The sequence below is a fragment of the Falco punctatus genome, assembly GCF_963210335.1.
Source record: "Falco punctatus genome assembly, chromosome: 5".
Lineage (NCBI taxonomy): Eukaryota > Metazoa > Chordata > Aves > Falconiformes > Falconidae > Falco > Falco punctatus.
The window spans coordinates 75,048,635-75,067,980 of record NC_137584.1 but is presented as its reverse complement, the minus strand read 5'-3'; the positions used below and the strand labels follow the sequence as shown (position 1 = coordinate 75,067,980).

At 56.5% G+C, this 19,346-nt stretch overlaps 2 protein-coding genes across 2 annotated transcripts in view; both read right to left on the bottom strand.

Moving 5' to 3' along the window:
• Positions 1-42: 42 nt before the first annotated feature.
• GAREM2 (GRB2 associated regulator of MAPK1 subtype 2) lies at positions 43-9,175 on the bottom strand. The gene is made up of 6 exons (XM_080390344.1): positions 7,944-9,175; positions 6,385-6,525; positions 4,765-4,895; positions 3,299-4,414; positions 2,429-2,592; positions 43-2,273 (listed from the first exon to the last, which is right to left on the bottom strand). The coding sequence occupies exons 1-6, from the start codon at positions 8,053-8,055 to the stop codon at positions 1,388-1,390; spliced, it is 2,550 nt and encodes an 849-aa protein (XP_080246470.1). The 5' UTR covers positions 8,056-9,175; the 3' UTR covers positions 43-1,387.
• A 1,374-nt stretch (positions 9,176-10,549) lies between these two features.
• RAB10 (RAB10, member RAS oncogene family) overlaps positions 10,550-19,346 on the bottom strand; it is a 49,378-nt gene continuing 40,581 nt past the window's right edge. The window contains exons 4-6 of the mRNA XM_080390349.1: positions 16,350-16,439; positions 15,730-15,831; positions 10,550-13,721 (exon numbers count right to left, since the gene is read on the bottom strand). Coding sequence (XP_080246475.1) covers positions 13,638-13,721; positions 15,730-15,831; positions 16,350-16,439 — 276 coding nt within the window. The 3' untranslated portion in view covers positions 10,550-13,637. The remainder of the gene's footprint in view (positions 13,722-15,729; positions 15,832-16,349; positions 16,440-19,346) is intronic.

Here is a 19,346-nt window from a genome sequence, read left to right as displayed (position 1 = left end):
TTGGAAATAAAGCGTTCAGGCAATCCTCTGGGGTCTTCTCTGTGCTTGCTGGCTGAGAGACCCACAAAGGGGCTGCTGGCCGTTGCCAGAGGGTGGGGAAAGGCAGGGGCTGGCAGCAGCGCAGAACAAAGACCAGCTCTGTCACCTCTGCCATCAATCCGGGTCTGTGAGGAGCCTCGGGCTCTTTTGTCTGGTCCTGAGTGCTGCTGCCGGGTTATCCTGGCAGATGGACCCGCCTGTAATTGCAAATTGAGCAGCCAAAGGCCAGAAGGGTCCCCCATGGGGAGAGCTCAGTTGAAACTAAAAGGTTTTAAATCTCTGTGCACCGGTCACCAGTGTCGGAGCTGGCCTGGCCTCTGTCTCTTGGGCTCGGCGCGGTGCGGTGCAGTCCCTCCCCAGGCTCGGGCCATTTGGCTGTGTCCTGGCGGGGCTTGGGCCAGGAGCTGGGTGCTGCTGCTCTTTTTGTGTCATGGATGTGCTCATTTCTCAAAGCTCTCATGACTGAATCTGACTGAGGCATCATCTTACCCTGCCTCTGCTGGGGGAGGCGCTGGGCTGCCTGTGGAGCTGGTAAACCGGCCTTCAGCCCTGCCGGGGGGGTGATGCAGCAGCCCCCGGGACCTGCCCCTCCTGCTCTGGGAGCAGGACCTGGGTGGCTGCTGTATGCAGGGCTGTGCCTGCAGGATCTGAGCCTCGGCTGGGCAGCCCTGCTCCCCCTCGAGGGTCTGGGGAGAGCTGGTCCCAGACCCTTACAGTGCTGTGGCCCCATCAAGCTCAGGGCAGTGGGCTGCGGGGGTCTGTGGGGCACCTTGCCACAGGCCCCGAGAGCGTGGGGTGCTTTGGGTGCTGGATGCAGCCCTGGGGACGGGTCTCGGCCATGGCCATCTGGCAGGGGAGCTTCCTTAAAGCCCTGAAACCACCCTGGGGTGCAGGCAGCCCAGAGCAGCTTCAGGCACATCTCCCTCGTGGGGACACGCTCACACACATCTCTTCCCAAGAAGCGGGAAGGGTGTGCAAGGACAGGAGTGGCCCCAGAGCCTCCTTCCCCACCGGCAGCCCCTTCCCCCTCCTCCCTGAACAAGGGGCTTCTCCTGTGGCTTGTTTCTCTCCTGTATGTTTATTACACTAATCCACAAGGATTAAGTTAAACCAGTCAACGCAAACTCCAGTATTTTCCAGCCCATTTGGGCCAAAATTACTGTCCAGTGTTAAAATGGAAAGAGGGGAGGGCTGGGCAATAGGGCCAAGCTGCCGGCGAGCTTGCACAGCTGCATGCACAGCTGGTGGATACTGCCGCAGCGGGGCAGGGGATGGGAGCATGGAGAACCAGAGCTGTGGTCCGGGTGGCTGGGGGACCCCCACACTCCAGGGGATCCCCAGCATGTGGCTAGATCTTGGGGCGCCAGCCCTTGATAAACTGCATGATCTTCTTCACCTGGAGCTTGGTGAGGCGGAAGTCGTCGGCCAGGATCTCCTCGCTGAGCTGCACGAAGATGCTGCCGTCGATGCGCTCGCGGGCAAAGAAGCTGACCACGTCCTCAGAGAGGCCGATGAAACGCAGGCACTTGGAAACCTCCTCCAGCGAGAGGGACGAGAGGTCGGCGGGGGGCAGCCAGGGCGAGCTGTCCCCGCTGGGACGGGGGGCAGCTGGCGGGGCCCCCCCATCGCCCCGCGCTGCTGGCGGCACCTCGATGACACCCTGTGCCAGGTAGACGTGGGTGACGCCGCCCTCAGCCCCACGCAGGACAGCAGGTGAGAGCGGGGCCGCTCCACGGATGACAATGCTGTCCCCCTCGAAGCCCTTGGGTGGGCGAGGAGGGGGTCCCGGCTCCTCAGTAGGGGCGAAGGGCTCCGGCGAGGAGGAGGAAGGGGCAGTGGGGGCCGAAGGTGGCTTGGGCCACTCTGGGCTCTCTGGCCATTCAGCCGGGCCGGCGAAGGGGTTGAGCGCCCCGAAGGGGGCAAAGCGCTTTTGGGGGTGTGGGGGCTTGAGGCGGGGGCAGCTGCGGTAGGGCTTCAGGGGGGGCTCGGCCCCCAGCAGTGGGGTCGAGCAGCCACTGCCCACCCCAGCACCTGCCTCCACGTATGCCCAGGGGTCTGACCAGGAGGTAGGGGTGGGCTGGGTGGCGGGGGGCAGTACGGCGGGGGGCAGTATGGCAGGGGGCAGCGGGCGCCCAGGGGCCTCCCCAGCTTTGCAGTCGCCCCAGGTGCAGGGGTAGCAGTACAAGGAGTAGGCGTCGGGTGAGGGTGAGCCGCTGCCGCTCCGCGGGACTGACCTGCCAGAGGAAGGAAGGGGAGCATCGCCATCACCCCAGGGCTGTGTTCCCTCCCCAGCCCCACACTGCAGGGACATGCCGCCCCAAGGTGTCAACCCACCACCCCGTGCCCACCGCAGCACCCTGGTGTTCCCAGCCGTGCCGGAGCCACTCACCCATCATGAAGCCCCGAGGAGTAGTAGGAGAGGCTGGGGCTGGGCGAGGGAGCGGGTGCCAGCTTCGGGCAGCGCAGGGGTGCCGGGGGGCTGCAGGATGCTGGGGGGCGGCTGCCCCGGGGCGGCACAGGGGGTGCATTCAGCAGCCGGCACTCCTCCTTCACCTGGAACGGGGGGCGAGCGCCATCAGGCCCCCCCAGTCACCGGTGCCAGGGGATCTGCCCACAGGGCCCTGCGGCTGGAAGGGGCGATGGGGAACTCGGGGGCAGCCAGCCCCAGTTGAGCCATGAAGCTCTGGGTGCCGACAGGGAGCCCCAGGGAACCACATACCCCATGGTGCGTGCAGCCCAACAGAATTGGGTACCCCATGACGAAAGGGAGCTTGAGATTTTGAGTACCCCATGGCACGGGGACCCCAGAGGATTTGGGTACCCCACGGTGCTGGGAAGCCCAAGACATTCAGGTACCCCGTGGTGCAGAGCCCCAGGGAGCCAGGGACCCACGGTACAAGGGCATCCTGAGGATTTGGTTACCCTCTGGTGATGGAGAGCCCGGGGTGCCCCAAGGTGCCAGGGAGCCCCAAGGATTTGTGTGACCAGAGCTGAGGAGGGACCCTCACCCAAAAGCCAGGGGAAAGGGCTGGCAGCCCAGAGCCCTGCAGCACGTGGGGAGACGCTCAGGCTGGCTGTGCCATGGGGCTGACAGCGCGGCCCCGGGCTGTGCACCCCCTGCCCATGGCACAGGGCCGCCGGCGGGGCCGTGCCGGGCCTCACCGACCCACTATCTCGGTGCATCACCCCCAGCCAGGGCGTCAGGCAGGACCCCAGCACCATCGTTCCCCATCCCTGGGGACAGGACCACGGCTCTTACCGCCTCCGACTTGGGTGGCACAGGAGGTGGGGTGTCCCCGCAGGGCTCGTCCCCAGGCACACTGGGGCGGTGAGGGGAGCCCAGTGGGGTGATGGGGCCGAAGGAGACGAGGTCCTGCCGGCCAGTGCTGCTGCCGAGCTCGCAGCAGCCCTCGGGGCTGGGGTTGCTCCAGAGCTCCTCGTAGGGAATCTCCAGCGGCTCCTGAGTCCTGAACTCTGGCTCGGCCCAGTCGGGCGTCATATATTCCCGGTCGGGATCAGGGAAATCGGGCACTGGCGGGCGTGGGGTGCCCCCCCCGCTGCCCCGCGGTCCCTGGCAGCGGGCGGTGGGCTCCCGGGGGACCCCTGTGCCACAGGCGCAGAGGGAAAGGCGCTGCAGGGGCTGGCTGAGTTCCTCGCGGGCACAGGCAGGTAGGCAGAGCCGCAGGCGCCGGGGGCTGGCGCACTCCTCCAAAAAGTCAGGTTTGGCCTCCCGCACGGCCCTCGAGTACTCGTCGGGGTTGAAGCGGTCGTGGCAGTACGCAGCACTGTCCCGCAGCAGCTTTTCTAGCTGGGGGTCCCCGGTAAGCAGCCCCTCGGGCAGCTGGAAACGGGGCATGTCGGTCAGCAGGAGGAAATGGAAGGGGACCAGCTCGTCCCGGCGGAGGATGCAGCAGAGAACCACAGTCTTGGAGATGATGCTGACCAGCTTGTAGCAGTGGCCCTCGCGGATGGCGTGCAGGTCGTAAGGGTTGCGCGCGGGGCGGCTGGGCACGGCCACGTTGACAGGCAACCTCACCTTCTCGATGATGCTGCGGATGGTGTGCTCACCCTCCTGCAGCCGCAGCTCGAGGGGGCTGCGGGTGCTGAAGCGGCCCTTGCACTGGAAGGGCAGGCTGAGGCTCTCATTGGTGCGGTGGTTCATGCAGATCAGGCAGGGCATCTTGCCCTTCACCTGCCTGGCCCCCGCCGCCGGCGCTGCCTTGCCCAGCTTCCGCAGGATGGTGTTGAAGCGTGACTTCTCCTTCACCGTCTTGGCACAGAGGATCTCCGCTTGGCCCATCAGTGTCAGCTCGTCCCCCGCATTCAGCGTAAAGTTGTACACCTCGCTGTCCTCGCTGAACTCCCCTGACACCACCTGCCCCAGGACAGCCCCACCATGGGACCCACTGCCCTGGCACTGCCTCCTGATGTCCCACTACCATTGCCTGATGCCCTGCCACCATCCCCTGAAGTCCCACCACCATCTCCTTTTGTCCCACCACCAACCCTTGATGCCCTACCACTGGCTGTCCCACCACTGTGCTCTCCTGATGCCCCACCACCAGCTCCTGATGTCCCACCACTGTCCCCTCCTGATGTCCCACCACACTCTACTGTTGCCTCACCACCACTCCCTGACACTTACCTGCTGTCCCACCACTGTCCCCTGAGATCCCATGACCATTCCCTCACCCTACCAGTACCCCTGGCTGTCCCCATTTGGACCTTCACGCTGAAGGTGATGGCCTCCATGACGAAGACACGGTCTGGGAAGATGCTGGCCACCTCCTCCACGCTGTTGAAATACTGCACGGGCTCACGGATGTCCCGGTCCTGGTCCAGCAGCTTGAACTTCCCTGTGTGGAACAACCAAACTCATGGTGGTGAGTAGCCCATCTCCAGCACTTGGCCCCAGGGGAGCCAGCATGGACCTTCGGCGGGGAGGGGGGGGGGAGGGGCAGACACCCTGGGGTCCCCCATCATGTTTTTGGGGGATATTTCTGTGCGCTTCACCCAGCATGTCCAAGTGCTGCGAGGGGACACCAGAGCATCTCCCATACCTGCACCCCACACACACCACATCAGGGGGCTTTTGGGTGGGACAACACACACGGGGTGTCTCAGCAATGCCACTCCAGCAGCCCCTGGAGCTGCGGGGACCGCTGCAAAGCAGCCGCAGAAACGCCTCATGGATGGAGGACACCGCCTGGAGCAGGGCCAGTGGAGCGGCCAAAATGTCAAGGAGTCCCCATTGCCCCCCGAAACCCGGGGCCTCTCCAGAGCCCTGTGACCCCCGCTCTGCCCCACACCTCGGGTGGGAGAGCCACCGGGGAGGGGACCGAGGCTCAGCCGCAGGGATGGCAGCAGAGACGAAGGCGGGAGTGGGGAGCTGAGGGGGGGGGCTGCAGCCGGCAGCAAAACTGCCGCCACGGGCATCGCTCGGCAGGGACAGACCTGAGGGGAATATTAATCCCCCGATGCGCCCGCGCCAGCCAGCGTGGCTGCTGCCAGCCCCACGCCGAGCAGTGCTGGGGCCACGGCTGCCCCTCACTGGGCAGGGTCGCAGCCCTGGCTGTGGCATCAGGGACAAGGTGACAGTAGAGGCAGGAGCCATGGTGCCTGAGCTGGGAGCAGCCCCACATACCAGGGCAGCCAGCTCAGGCACGGCCAAGCCCCCCAAAGCCAGTTAACACAGTCAGACCCTCCCCTCCTTGCCTCGACCTCCCCCTTGGGATGGGCGATTAACCCCTCCCCCGCTCCATTTCCCATTATTTATTTATTAGCAGGACTCATTACCGACATGGTGAGCACTTAGAGTGGTCATTAAGGCTCTTGCTACGGTGGCTGCCGGCATCTCAGCACCTTTGCCTGCATCGCCAGCCCTAACCCTGCTCCCATCCGATCCCGACCTCCAGCCCCATCCTGTCTCCATCCCTATCCCAGTCCCACCACATCCCCATCCCATCCTCATCCCTCTCCCTGTCCCCATCCCACCCCTGTCCCATCCCCACCCCTACCTCCATCCCCATCCTTATCTCCATCACCGTCGCATCCTCAGCCCTCTCCCTGTCACCATCCCTTGCCTTCCCCTTCCTCATCCCATCCCAGTCCCTGTCCCCCTCCCACCTTTATCACCACCCCATCCCTGCCAGCCCCCTTCTGCAGCTCCCCAGCTTTGGGCCGGACGCTGGCACAGAGCAGCCCCCAAAGCAGAGCATCTCCTCCCCTAGACTGGACCATACTGGAGCAGCCCCAGTTGAGCTGCCGGAGGGGGAAGTCCCAGCTCTGGTCCCCCCAACGCTGGGGACAGTACCACCCTTGGCCTCACGCTCCGGCCACCCCCACCTGGGTACTGGAGCGGGATGTCGATTTTGGGGCCGATGACGTAGTGTCCTTCCTCCAGGCTGTGAGCCGTCACCGTCGTCCACTGCCGGCAGGAGTGGACCAGCAGCACGTCCTGGGCGCTCACCCCCTCCACGCGCTCGCCTGCCGGGGGACAGGGCTGTCACCACCCCCTGGACCCCCGCTCTCCCCGGACCACCCCGAGCCAGCCCGAGGGATGAGCAGGTGCCGCTGCCAAGAGCCGCCAGTTGCCCAGGAAACAATTTCTTTGTCCCCCCTGAAAAGCTGCAGCCTCCGCAAACAACAAGTGTATTGAGCCCAGGCCGGCACAGGGCCCCCCACCCCCCACCGCTGCGCCCCCCGGCACCCACCGCCAGCACGACCCCAGCACCCCCCTGCTCCGGAGTGACCGATCCTGCCCCGCCGTGCCGGGGTGACCCTGCGCACCCTTCCTCCTCCTCCTCCTCCTCCTCCTCCTCCTCCTCCTCCCGCCCAGCCGGTGCACCCCGCTCCCCCCCACGGCCTGTGCATGGAGGTCACAGCCAGGGGCACCCCCCCTCAGCCCGGCGGTGTCCCCGGGACGGTGGCTGGGAGACATCGTGGCTCGGAGCCCCTGCCAGCCTGGTGCTGCCGCCTCCACTGTCACCCCAAAAGGGTAACCAGGGCCCAGCCCCATGTCTGGGGGGCCGGGGGCAGCCTGGCGGCTCCCCACCCCCCTCCACTGACACCCACGGGTGCTGGACCAGGGATCTGGGTGCCAGGCAGCCCCTGCCCCACCCCCCCCGGCACCCCAGGAGAAGAGGCCCAACAGCAGCAGCCCTGACCTGGGCCAGCAGCTCAACCATGTCTCACCTGGCCCTCCAGCCTTCCTCCCTCCTCCTCATCACCCCAGCCTTCCTCCCTCCTTCTCTTCACCCCTACAGCCTTCTCTCCTTTCTCCTCATCCTCCGCACTCCTCCAGTCTTCCCGTGTCTCCCTCCTCCTCGTTCCTCCAGCCTCCATCCTCCCCCCTTCTTCTCTCCCTCCTTTCCATCCCTCCAGCCTTCCTCTCTCTTCCTCCTCACGTCTCCAGCCTTCCTCCCTCCCTCCTCATCCCTCTGTCCTCCACCTCTCCCCCTATCCTTCCTCCTCTTCTGCCGTCACTCCAGCCTCCCTTCCTCCTCCTCCTCGTCCCTCCAGCCTTCCTCCCTCCTCTTCACCTCTCCGTCCTCCCTCCTCCCCATCACTCCAGCCTCTCTCCCTCCTCCTCATCCCTCCAGCCTCTTCCATCCCTCCTCCTCTCCATCCTCCAGTCTCCCTTCCTTCTCCTCCTCGTCCCTCCAGCCCTTCTCCTCCTCACCTCTCTGTCCTTCCTCCTCCCCATCACTCCAGCCTTCCTCTCTCCCTCCTCACCTCTCCACCCTGCCTCCCTCCCTCCTTCTCCCCATCCCTCCAGCTCCCCTCCCACCTCCTCCTCGTCCCTCCAGCCTCCCTCCCTCCTCCTCCTCGTCCCTCCAGCCTTCCATCGCCCCTTGTGTGCTTCGCCCCTCGGGCCCCGCTTCCCCGCCGGCCCGGCCGCTCACCCTGCCCCAGGCAGACGAGGGTGGGCAGCCGGCACTGGCTGACGATCGCATCGAGGGGCAGCGCCGCGGGGCTCCAGCGGAGCCGGGCCAGCCCCGCCGCCAGCTTCTCCATCGCATCGCGGCTCAGGCCGGCCCCGGGCCGCGGGGGGGGGCGGCCGAGCCGGGCTCCATCGCCGCCGCCGGGCCGGGGCAGCGGCGGGGCCGGGGCCGGGGGCGGGGGGGCGGCGGGGAGCGGGGGCAGCCGGGAGCCGCCCCCCGCCCGCCCCCGGCCCCTCCTGCCCGCCCGCCCCGGCAGGCGGGACCCCCCCCGCGGCGGGGCCGGGGAGGTGGCGGCGGGCGGGGGCCCCACTGGGCTCCCCCCCGCCTTGGCGGGGCAACCCCCCGGGGGCGACGCCGCGCCCCCGCCCCCGTTCCTGGCCCCGCATCCCCCCGGCGGGACCCCCCCTCCCTGGCCGGGCACCCTCCGGCGGGGACTGCTGCCCGGGGATGGGGGCGGCTCCGGGGGGTCTCACCGGGGCAGCGGGGGGGCTCGGCTCCCTTTGGCCGCCCAGGGAAGGGGTCGAGGGAACACTCGCAGCCGCCCCCCCCTCCCGTCCCTCCCGTCCCGGGGCAGGGACCCCGCCGGGTGTTCCCCAGGGAGACCCCGGGGCTGGAGTCGCGGGAGGAGGCTGAGGGGCTGGGGTACAGGGGGCCCGGGTGGGCGGCAGGCGGAGGAGCCCCATGCTGCCCTACACCCCGATCCCTCAGCATGGCCCCCCACCCCCCAGCGCTGCCACACAGCCGCCAGGTGTGGATGGCACTGGCACCGGGAGCGGGGACCCCCCCCACAGGGACATCACCATCACAGAGACCCCCCCAGCAAGAACATCACTATCACAGCAACACCCCACCCCCGGCAGGGACATCCCTGCCACCCCGAGCAGCCGCCTTGCATCCTGGGGACCCCCAGCCACCCTGAGCTCGGGACGCAAGGCCGGGGGGTCTCCCCACGCCTCGTGCTGGGGACCCGGCCCGGGGAGCTCAGGGCTGGGGGTGCCGCACCCCTGGCACCACCCTGGGACAAGGAGGAGGAAGGAGCAGAGGAAGCAGCAGGTGCCAGCGGGGCCAGTGCCCAGCCCTGGGGACCTGCCACGGTGTTCTGGGCCCTGCCACCCTGCTTTCCCCCCCAAGCACCCCCAGGCAAAGCCTGGGGGCTGCTGCTGGAGCCCCCCCCCATGGGTGCCGGAGCCCTCAACCCCTCCTCAAGGGCTGGACTCAGCGCAGGGGTGGGGTCCTCATGTGGGTTGGGTTGGGGGAACACCCCCAAAGGTGCGATGGGAGCAGCAGCAGGGTTCACTGGGGCAAAGCCCAAACGTGGCAGGACAGAAAAACCTTGCCAAAATAAGCAAGGATGGGGATGGAGCAGGGATGGGAAAGGAGCACGGACAGGGAAGGAGAAGGGATGGGGATGGAGCAGGGACAGGGATGGGATGAGGATGGAGCAGGGATGGGGATGGGACAGGGATGGAGCAGGAGGAGGATGGGGAAAGCATCAAGACCCCCAGCATCCGTGGAGGGAAGCTGCTGCCAAGTCCCCGAGCCCCAAGCCCGCCGGGACCCCAGGCCCAAACAGCACTGCAGCGGTGACGGCTGCGCAGGCTGACAGGCCATGAGCCCCAGGCCCGGCGCGGCGTTCGAGGCTGCAGCTCCTAGCCACAGCAGCAGCCACCCCGAGCCCAGGCAGCTCGGCCAGCGATCAGCCCATCCCAGTGCCAAACACCACCACATCCATGGGGACGCAGAGGATTCAGGGTCGCGGAGCTGCTCCCCACGGCCCCATCCACCTGCGACGAGACCCACAGCTGCTGGGAGCCTCCACACACTGGCAGCCCGGTCAGTGGCTTTATTGCCAACAGCAGCACAGATCCCCCCTCTCCTGGTTACCGCTGCCCCAACCACCCCGCACCTCGGGGACAGGCAACATCCCCAACGCAGCCATGCCCAAAGGCTGCAGGGGACACTGGGGCACCCGAGAGAGGATGGGCGAGGGCAAAGGCATCCTCCTTGGCAGGGAGGATCAACTCAGACATCACCACTGGGTGCGTGGAATGGTGGCGGGGGCTCCCCCAGAGTTGGAAAACCCACCCAAGCCTGGCGTGTGCCCGGTGTGTGCCCAGCATGCCCACCGGGCCTGCAGAGGGGAAGGCTGCAGCGGCTGCTTTCCTTAAATGCATTTGCCGAGCTGCTCTCCAAGGAGCCAGGGGGCTGCAGCCACGCACCCAAGGGCCAGGTGAACCCCGCGTCAGCACCGGGCAGATGCGGCTGCACTTGGTACCATCCCACTCTCCAGAAAGAAGAGCCTGAAGCTTCCCTGTGGAAGACCGAAAGTCACAGCTCTACTCCCAGCCACAAAATTCCTCAGAAGCAGGGACCACCTCACGCTTTCCAGGTTTTATTAGTACATCCAAGCAGCCAGAGCCTGGCTGCAAAGCTTTTCTGCGGCACAAAGCCTTGGTGTGGGGGGCAGGGGGGAAGCATCTCACCCCAGCCCCAGCACCCACCGCCTCCGAGGGGTGGCGAAAAGCTGGGCGAGAGGGGGTTTAACAGGGCCCAGGAAGTAACCAATGCAAGTTTATAAAAGCTTTTATTTGCTCTTGGTATGACCAAGAATGGGACAGTGATCTTTTATACAATTTGATACAGTAAGTGGTACAAAAGAATGTGTTTTAAATAAAAAGCCAGAGTGGAGTAGCAAAAATATTAAAAGATTAAGTAAAAAATTGTAGGCATGGGAATTAATCCTAGACCTTAAGTTGATTCTTGTTTTCCACCATCCGAGTCCGAGAGCATGAAGCGCCGCTTTTACCCCTGCCCCACCACAGCACCAGCAGCTCCCTGGGGCAGCACGAAACAGAAAGCGGTTAACACAGCTGTAGGATAGGATAGATTCAGCCTCGGGTTTTAGTTTATCATGACCATTTAATCAAGTTACATTTTGGTTGGGTTTTGGTTTTAGGTTTCTTTTTGTTTTTGCCATGACAAAAAGGTAGTGCCGAGTCTTCCTCCACTGGCCAGGTGGGCTAAAGCCGGGCAAAGCCCAGCAGCAGCGTGGCTAGCAGGGGGAAAGCCGCTTTCACTTCCTTTTCTAGGCTGGCCTTAGGCTTCATCCCACGCTGGGGGCTGGGGAAGGGGGTGTCTTCCAAAGGAGAGGTTTCACAAGCAGTTAGTTTGCTAGCTAGCAGGAAGTTTAGATACCAGCAGAAATGAAAGTTACTGCAAATTCCTCCAACATTATTTTTTTTCCTTTTAGCATTTGTATCAACTCTTGTTGCTCACTCCTCCTTGGCTGGGCCTTGCACTCCACAACACAAAACAAAGCCAAGCCCCGTGGTTAAAATTCATGGTTTTTATATGAACAGAAGTAGACCATCTACAAATATTTCAGTTTATTAACTTGGTAGGGAGAATACGAAACGGAGGTGGTAGCTAGTAGTTACCAGCGAGTGGCCTGTTCTCTACCTGTTGGCTTGCAACGAACACAGCATCTACAGAGGATCCCGAGGGATTTACACAGAGGGAGCCAAGCCCCTGGAAGCAAATAAAAAGCTCATGTTTAAAACAAGGATTATAAACAACAACAAAAAAAAATCCCCAAAACCAAAACCCCCTTGATGTATAATTCTCCATTTTTCCCTTTTTGATAATGTTAGAAAGTGCAGATTTAACCAAAAGGTAGCCGTACTCTATTTACAATGCTGACTGGCAGGCGCAGGCCATGAGGAAAGCAACGGTGCCGATTTATCCACCAGACCCAGCATCCTGCTCGACCCCAACAGCCACTCGACTGGGAAGGGTTAACACACATGGAGACAAAAATGCCAAAATACAGAGGAAAAGGGAGACACCTCGGTCAAGTTACTACACGGGAAGCTGTTCAAAACTAGAAGTTCAATGTTAAAACAGCGCCATTTCATTAAAATTAAATCAGCGTTATTTACTACTACTTTAATTATTTACTGGAGACAGTCCAAAACCCAAGTGGACAACAGCAACGCACAAGCTTGTCCAACTTTGAAGGAGAATGGGAGGCTTGGGGAAGAAGAAGCGCCTATTTAAAGTATCGTTTTGTCCCTGGCTGGAGCATCTCTCCTACACAGTATTTTAAATGCAAGGCAAGTGAACGTACAAACGCTCCTGCAGACTGAACGCCCGGTTCGGCAGGAGCAGTCAGTCATACTGGCAGTCCTTAACCCCCTTCCTTTCAGAAATGACGAAGCCACGCCATCGGTGACACCGGAGCCTGGCCAGGGCAAAGCAAACAGGCAAGCTGGAAAAGCAAGTTAATCCCAGGGGGGCTCGGCAGCCCTGCTGGGATCACCCACCACGTTCCCACAGCACGGGATTGAGAGCGAGACTGACCCAAGTACCAATGACTCAGCTTTTAACACTGGAAAACAGAAAGTTTTCAGGGAGGTAATAAATTAAACTGCCAACTTCTTTTTTTTTTTTTTTTTTACTTTTTTTTTTTACTGTTTTTTTCCCTTAAGATCTAGTTTCACTCAGCCTCTTGCTAGGCTACCAAACACTTGTTGGAGCGGCTAACAGTAAGAGAGAACATGGAAGTTCATGTTAACTGCTGTCAGTTTGGGAATTAAATGTTATATTCATACACATAAAGTAGACAACCACATCACCCTCCATAGAAAACTAGTGCATGCAAATAACTCTTCCATATCATAAAACCCAACGGCTATGCAGGAGGAGAGAGAAGATATACTAGTGAACTGACATTGGCTAGAGGGAAATTAGTAGGTATCGTCAACATTTTTACCTTGAAAGCTAAATCAGTGCTTTGTATTAAATTTTTGGCAAACATACCACGTTGCCATCCTTTTAATTAACACATCACACCATGAAGAAATGCAAATAAAAGCAGCATGCAGGCAAAAGGAAAGAGCTGCAAGTGAGGAAAAAAAAAACCAACAAAACAAAACATGGCAGCAGGAACAGTTCTGAATGGCTAGATCACCAAAAAGGAGACACAGCAGATTAAATGTATTTTTTTTTTTTGCACCACCCTTTGTCCTCGATGCATTACACCAACAATTACAGAAAGCAATCGCAAAAGAGTTCAGTATTTTAAAATGGTCAAGTATGGATGGTATGTCTCCTGCACATGCTTCCACCAGAAGAAAAGAAAAGAAGTGAAAACAAAAGTTCCTTTCCACATAAGGCACAGGACAAAATAAACCCCATTCACAGACTGAAGGCGAAAATGAGTGTTTTCCTGGCTCTTTTGCTGATGCATCTAGAGAATATGGTGACTCAAGCACATTATCCATGACAGAAAATTCCACTGTTGTACAAAATAAATTGTTAATTCTAACTTTTATTCTTATACAATTTGCAGAATAGAGTTGAATATGATTGCTCTATGTTTTAATGTCAGGAGGAACGGGACTATAATACAACCAAAACGTAGTGGTAAGTTGAGCAGGTACATTAAAAAATGAAGTCACGGAGATGATTTTCCTATACACGTTGTTGAGAAAATTATAGTATGCAAGCTGTCCTAAACAGAAAACCAAAGGGAGACAGGAGCTTGTTAAGATGAGGAACAAAACATTGGTTTAAGGTTAAAAAACGGGCAGAGTGGTTTGTTTTGCAGCGAGAAAAAAGGGGCGGTGGATGGCGATTGGTGATATAGGAGAACGTTCAGCAACACTTGCTCTTCCAGCCTGTCACCCCACCTCCACTGCTGATATCTACATTTTCACTGTTGGGCTCTTTTACAGGGGTCTGTAATGAAACAAGTAAAAAGAGTTAGATAGCTCCTGAGATACTCTGAAATGAATTATTCAGAGCTGAAGAGACAGAGATAGCGACTTACAAAAAGACTTACATCACCAAATAATATTATGAATAAACTACAGACAGAGAGCTGCATAGAAACGTAGGGAATCCTGCTTCCCGCTCCAGCAAAAAGTATGCAAAACCAATTTAAAGGGTTTTATTGTTTGTTTTGCTTTAAATAAACAACTGCAAAGCTGAAAAAGAAACCTCAACCAAAACCCAAACCTTTTGAACTCCCAAACTAAAACTATTTCTAGATTCTGCTCTTAGAACTGACACTTGGACTTTGGTGGGTAAGTAAATCACAGCGTACAACCAACACAAGTTGAAGTTAAATTATGTGAACTAATGACCTTAAAAAACCACAGAGTAATTCATGGATAAAGAGGGGTTGTTCAAAGGCATCTGCCTTCCAGTTAACCAGAACACCAGTTTCCAAGGCAGTGCACAAAACAGGCTCATCTGCGTCATGGGATGTAAACTTGGTTAGACCAAAGCAAAAATCAAAGGCAAGTGGTTTCAATCAGATGCTAACATCTACTTGTCAGCTGTTTGGAAGATAACCTAAACATTCATGAGAATACTGCAGTTTCGCCTCTACATTCATTTCCTTATTCTCTTTGTCACAGCCTTGCAAGAGCAAACCCCCACCCTCATTCTTTGGATAAATACACTGAGGCCCAAAATAAAAATTTAAAGGTCGAAGGGGCAGTAAGGGTTTCTAGCCTGACCTCCTGTTTACCAAGGCCAGGGGTTTGCATCCTGTTTCTCACGTAAAGCTTGTCAAAAACCAGTTACGAACAACTCAGAACTACAAAACAAACCAGACGTTGTTGAGCAGACGCGTATTTAAAAGGGTTGCGAAAAGGTTCACCCTTGACCTTGCACTAAGTTTCTAACCAGTTAACTCAGGTGACATTATCAACGGCATTCGTGCCAGCGAGCAGTGGAAGGCAGTGATGAAGGCAGGCTCACCACAGGGCAGTCCCTACTGCTAAGCTGGAGCACAGAAAAAACCCAAACCATGTAGGGTCATTCCTCTAGAGGCAAAAGCACATACGATGGAGTTGGCCAACCCACATCTCTTGAGCTCCACGGAGTTTCAGTGCTGGAGAGGCATGAGCTGACCATGAGCAGGAACGGGCTAGCACAAGAGTTACTGTGTAAATTCAGGCCTTGGCTATGGGAGTGCATCAATTAACTGAAACCAGCCCTGGAGCCACCCACATACGCAGCCCAGCTCATTCCTGCAACAGAACGGTGGCAGCTATTGGAAGCTGATGCATTTTCTACTCACAAAAGGTACCGTGGATACAAATATGGCAGTATCCTGTAGCTCTGGGCATACAAAAATTTGGGTACAAGCCACAGAGAGGACAACCAACTTCACAGTATGCTGTACGTTTCAGGAAGGGGAGCCAACCACCGGGATGAACTTCTTTTAGTTGCAATATAACCATCCAATAAAACCTCCAACATGATGCAGAGGGTCAGGGGGCTAATCATTGGAAACAGGGAAGTGACAGACCTCATCCCTCTGTTCTGTCAATCACACCTAAACTTTTCCCAACAGGTACTGAAGAGTTTTTAGTCAAACCTTGTGTATTGATGGAGATGGTGGCAGGGAAAGGGCATTTCTCTCCCATGCCAACTGATATGTTTTATCTCAAAGCACATGTATGACACAGCCATGAGTTTAAGGGCCAAAACCCCCAGGATTTTTAGGTCCTTGGCTCTTTGATGTACACGACTCCCTCTAGATAGTATAATAATGAAAGATCAAACAAGCTATAGAAGCTTACAATATTGTGCATCTAAAGTTCCTTCAGGGACTCATTTGTCTTAGCATGCCAAAGGCAAACACTGCAACAATTCAGGTAAACAACAGAAGAAATAGGAGCTGAAATGTTAGGATTTTTTTTTTTCTTCCCAGGCAAATCCTGTAAGAACATACCTTTCGAAGAATGTCTTCTGCTAATGTGAGGAATGCCTTCTCAATGTTTATATTTGCTTTTGCACTAGTTTCGAAAAACCTAATACCATGCTCCCTAGCAATCTAAACCAAAAAAGAAAGACGACTGTTAGTGTTACTGTACAGTTATTCAGTTTGTGCTGCTTTTATTCAGGACTAGCAGCATTTATAAACACGTAATATTCTTTCAGCCATAGCAGGCATCAGAAGGACTAGCTAGGCAAAGTGTCACAAAAAAAGATTCGGAACTTAACAATTTAGGAACAGCAATTAAAATGTATTAAATCACAAGTCAGTGTCTGAACATAAGATGACAGATACTTCCCATGTGACAGGCTTGTGTGGTAACTTAACAAAGGATGCCTGAAGATTTTTAGTTATCAAAAAGCAGAAAACTGCAGCTGAACTCATTCCGCTCATGGAAGTTGTCTGCAATGCAGCTTCTGCAAAAACATTCCCCAGACTTACAAACCATTAGCAAATCCAGTCACCTGGTTTGCTCTCCGGCACATCCCGCTGTGGCATCTTCCCACCTGGAGATGGTGGGAAGTCGTGGCACTGATTCGCTTACTTTGATAAGCAAGATTTTGTCTGACGCTTACCTGTTCGCCTTTTGCTTTAGAGACAACTCTTTTATCTTCCATGTCACACTTGTTTCCTAACAGCATCCTCTCCACATCCTCATTGGCATGCTAAAATGAGACAAGAGACAGGTTGACACACCTCTACCACAAGCAGTAAATATCTACTTCACTTTTGTATTTCCAGGTTGTTTGAAGTCCAGGCTAACATTTACAGGTCTTGGTGTCCTGTGCTTTCCCGAGTTGTAACAAAGACCGTTACTCTTCAGACAGCGCATTTAGACTAAAATGCTCATATAACCTGGAAGTGGAATGAGACAACACCTACAGGTTTGACACAGCTCTATCACCATCCCAATGCCAGTTATCTCCCTCCTTCCTTTTTATTTCTGTAGTTTTAAGTGTGAAGTCTTCCTTTCCCAGAAAGTGCCGTACTGCAACCTAGATCCTTCTAGTTAATGAAGCTAGTCTACCAAATCTTCCTTAGTTTGCATTCAGCGACGTGGGAAAAGACTGAACTCCCTGCCTGGCACTTAGAGGTGCCAGGTTTTATGTGTGCTAGACAAGCATATTACAGAAATGATGCTACAAAACATTGCAGCACGAGAACCATCCCATGTCTAAAGCTGCCAACAATCAAGCTTTATGCACTGAGTGGCTCCAGCTGACACTACTACTTGTTTGGTGTTTAAAGGGTCCTTTGTATAGTTTTAGTATAGACAGGTAAGTCCCCTCCTGTGGACATTTCAACTATGCCCTCAGCCACCACAAAGCCAAATAACCAGTAAGTTAGTAAAAAACCCCTTTTGCCTGTAATTTTTTTTTAGAGGAGTTACCAAGTTAACTAACAAAGGGAAATTACAGCTCTAGCATCATGATGTTCCTCCAACGCTGCAATCATCACACCAAGACCACATGTTGGCTTTGTGCTTTAGCACTTCGCATAGAAGTTGAGAAACCTCACGCAGTGAAATGGAATGCAAACTGTATACCAAGCACAGACTGTAAACCAGGACGCCGCAAAAGGAAAACTGAAGCAAGCACCACGCTAAGGCTCAGGATCCAAAGAAGAGCAGGGCCATGTACACTGGGAATCACTTTTGTAAGACAAAAGCAAGCGCCAATGCTTTCTCAAGGAATGCTGAATGAGCAAAAATACCTTGGCTGTTCAGTTACTGAAGTACTGCCAATATCCATCATGGTAAGGGAAGAATATGCCAAAGATATCCACCAGACTAGCAGAAAAGTTCCAGCAGCTGCAGCACAAAGCATCACTTAAGTGGATAACTGAAGTACTTTGAGACCTGCCATGAGAAGCTTCTTGGAAAGTCTAATCTGAATTTACTTTCGCTCCAGCAGTCTTAATACTACTTTACAGTAGCATTAAAAAACCTAGGAGTGATTCTCCTGAGGAACATGAAATGAGTTATTAACATAAGCAGAGTTTCCAGGAGGATCTGCTCCATGATCTTGCCAGGCAGAGAGGTGAGATTGACCAGCCTGTAATTTCCCAGGTCTTCCTTCCCCCCCCCCCCCCCTTTTTTAAAACGGGGGCTATGTTTCCCCTTTCCTGGTCCATGGGAACTTCACTGGACTGCCACAACTTCTCAAATACAACTGACAGTGGCTCAGCCACTACATCCACCAGTTCCCTCAGGACCTGCAGATGCGGCTCATCAGGTCCCACAGACTTCTGCACCTTCAGGTTTCTTAGACTGCCTCAGATCCGACCTCCTACAGCGGGCAGTTCATTTTCCCATCCCCTGTCTTTGCTTCTGTAACTTGGGCAGTGTGGCTGCAGCACTCGTTGGTGAAGACAGAGGCCAAAAAGTCGTTGAATACCACAGCCTCCTCCATATCCTGGGTCACCAGGTTTCCCCGTTTCATTCTGGAGAAGGCCCACATTTTCCCTAGTCTTCCATTATTCACAAACATACCTACAGAAGCTTTTCTTGCTGCCCTTGATGCCCCTGGCTAGATTCAACCCTATCGGCTTTAGCTTTCCTAACCTGACCCCTGGCTGCTTGGAACACTTCTTGGTATTCCTCCCAGGCTACCTGTCCTTGCCTCCACCCTCTGTAGGCTTCCTTTCTGTGTTTGAGTTTGTCCAGGAGCAACTTGTTCATCCGTGCAGGCCTCCCTGCGGATTTGCCCGACTTCCTCTTTGTTGGGATGCATTACTTCTGAGCTTGGAGGAGGTGATCCTTGAATATTAACCAGTGTTCTGGAGCCCCTCTTTCTTCCTTTTTTTCTGTGCTAAGGCACATTGAAAATAAGGAGGTGATTGGTGACAGACAACATAGTTTCAACTGAGGCCAAATTGTGCCTGACAAATTTGGTGGCTTTCTACAACAGGGTTACAGCATTGGTGAATGAGGGAATAGTAACAGACATCATCCACCTGGACTTGCACAAAGCACAGGATGCTGTCCCACACACATCCTTGTCTCTGCGCTGGAGAGACATGGATTTGATGGATGGACCACTCTGTGGATAAGGAATTGGCTGGGTGGTCGCAGTCAGAGAGTTGCGGTCAGTGGCTCAACGTTCAAGTAGAGACCAGTGACAAGTGATGTTCCTCAGGGGTCCGTATTGGGACCAGCATTGTTCAACATCTTTGTTGGTAACACGGACAGTGGGATTGAGCACCCCCTTGGCAAGTTTGGCAACACCACCAAGCTGTGTGGTGCAGCTGACATGCTGGGGGGAAGGGATGCTGTCCAGAGGGACCCTGACAGGATTGAGAGGTGGGCCTGTGCAAACCACATGAAGTTCAACAAGGCCAAGTGCAGGGTCCTGCAACTGGGTCTGGACAATCCCAAGCACAAACACAGGCTGGGCAGAGAACGGACTGAGAGCAGCCCTGGGGAGGAGGACTGGGGCATGCTGGTTGATGAGAAATTTAACATGGCCAGGCAATGTGCGCTTGTAGCCTAGAAAGCCAACTGAGACCTGAGCTGCATCCAGAGCAGCATGACCAGCAGGTCAGGGGAGGGGGCTCTGCCCCTCTGCTCCACT